The sequence below is a fragment of the Phytophthora parasitica genome (assembly GCF_000247585.1).
Source record: "Phytophthora parasitica INRA-310 unplaced genomic scaffold supercont2.252, whole genome shotgun sequence".
Classification (NCBI taxonomy): domain Eukaryota; phylum Oomycota; class Peronosporomycetes; order Peronosporales; family Peronosporaceae; genus Phytophthora; species Phytophthora nicotianae.
Window position 1 is genome coordinate 10,804 of NW_008649238.1, and position 1,232 is coordinate 12,035.

The 1,232-nt window shown below is 58.9% G+C and overlaps 1 protein-coding gene across 1 annotated transcript; it reads left to right on the top strand.

The window, feature by feature from the left end:
- Nucleotides 1-57: 57 nt before the first annotated feature.
- PPTG_20033 (hypothetical protein) lies at nt 58-1,224 on the top strand (the record flags this gene model as incomplete). Its single annotated transcript, XM_008918646.1, has 1 exon — nt 58-1,224. A coding segment is annotated over one exon (1,167 nt), but the record flags the coding sequence as incomplete, so codon positions are not given.
- Between the last annotated feature and the right edge of the window lie 8 nt (nt 1,225-1,232).

The window sequence follows — 1,232 nt, forward strand, 5'->3', positions numbered from 1 at the left end:
GCCGCTCGTCTCATCAAGCCCAAGGCCATCCTGTACACCACTGCCCTGTTGTCGTGGATGCAGCCGTTCCAGAGCGGTTGGTCCACCTCGCAGATGAACCTGTCGCAGTACAACGACACAGACGAGTGCAATGCGCGTCCCGTGGCTGAGGACACGTGCCTCATGTTCCCCGGTCACTCGAAACTGGAGTGGACGTTCGCCGTGAACGCATGGATCTTCGGTGCCATGGTTGGCTCGCTGTGCTGCGGCCACTTCAGCGACAAGTACGGCCGTAAGAAGGCTCTCATGGGCAACTGTATCTTCATGATCGTTGGTGGTGTGGTGCAGGCATCTGTGTCGAACATTTGGGTGTTCGCTGTTGGCCGTCTGATCGCCGGTATTGCTTCGGGTACGGCCACGGCCACCATCGGCGCCTACATCAACGAGCTGTCGCCGCCGCACATGCGTAACACGCTTGGTCTGGGCCTTCAGATCTTCACGACTATCGGTATTTTGGTGCCGGCGATCTGCTTTTTCTTCGCCAACACGAGCTCTGGCTGGCGTTACCTGGCTGCGTTCCCCGTGGTGCTGGCCGTCATCTACCTGCTGCTGGCGCCGACCATGTGCATTGAAAGCCCTGCATGGCTTCTGACCCAGGGCCGCACGGAGGAGGCCAAGGAAGTGATCGCTCGTCTGTATGGCGAGGAGCACGTGCAGACGGCTCTGTCGTGGCTGCAGGTGAGCAAGAAGCCGGAGAACGCTGAGGAGGGCCTCGCTGCTCCCAAGCAGGAGTCCATGTTCAACCCTCGCTACCGCATGCAGCTTCTGGGTGGTATTCTGCTGTCGTGCGCTCAGCAGCTTTCGGGTATCAACGCTGTGTTCTACTACTCCGGCAGCATCTTCTCGGACGCCGGTATCTCGGACTCGCGTGTGGGTACGCTGATCATCGACTTCATCAATATCTTCCCCGCCTTCTTCACCGGTGTGCTGGCCAACCGCTTCGGTGCTCGCAACATGATCCTCTGGGGTCTGTCGGGTATGGTGGTCATGTCCATCGGTATGACGGTGGCTTTCGTGGTGGACGTGTCTGCTCTGTCGATTGTGTTCACTGCTCTGTACGTGATCGTGTTCGGTGTGACGCTGGGTCCTCTGGTGTGGGTGATGACTGCCGACATTTTCCCGGACTCGATCCGTGCCAGCGCTTCGTCGCTTTGCATTGGTATCAACTGGCTGTGCAACCTCATCGTGGGTGT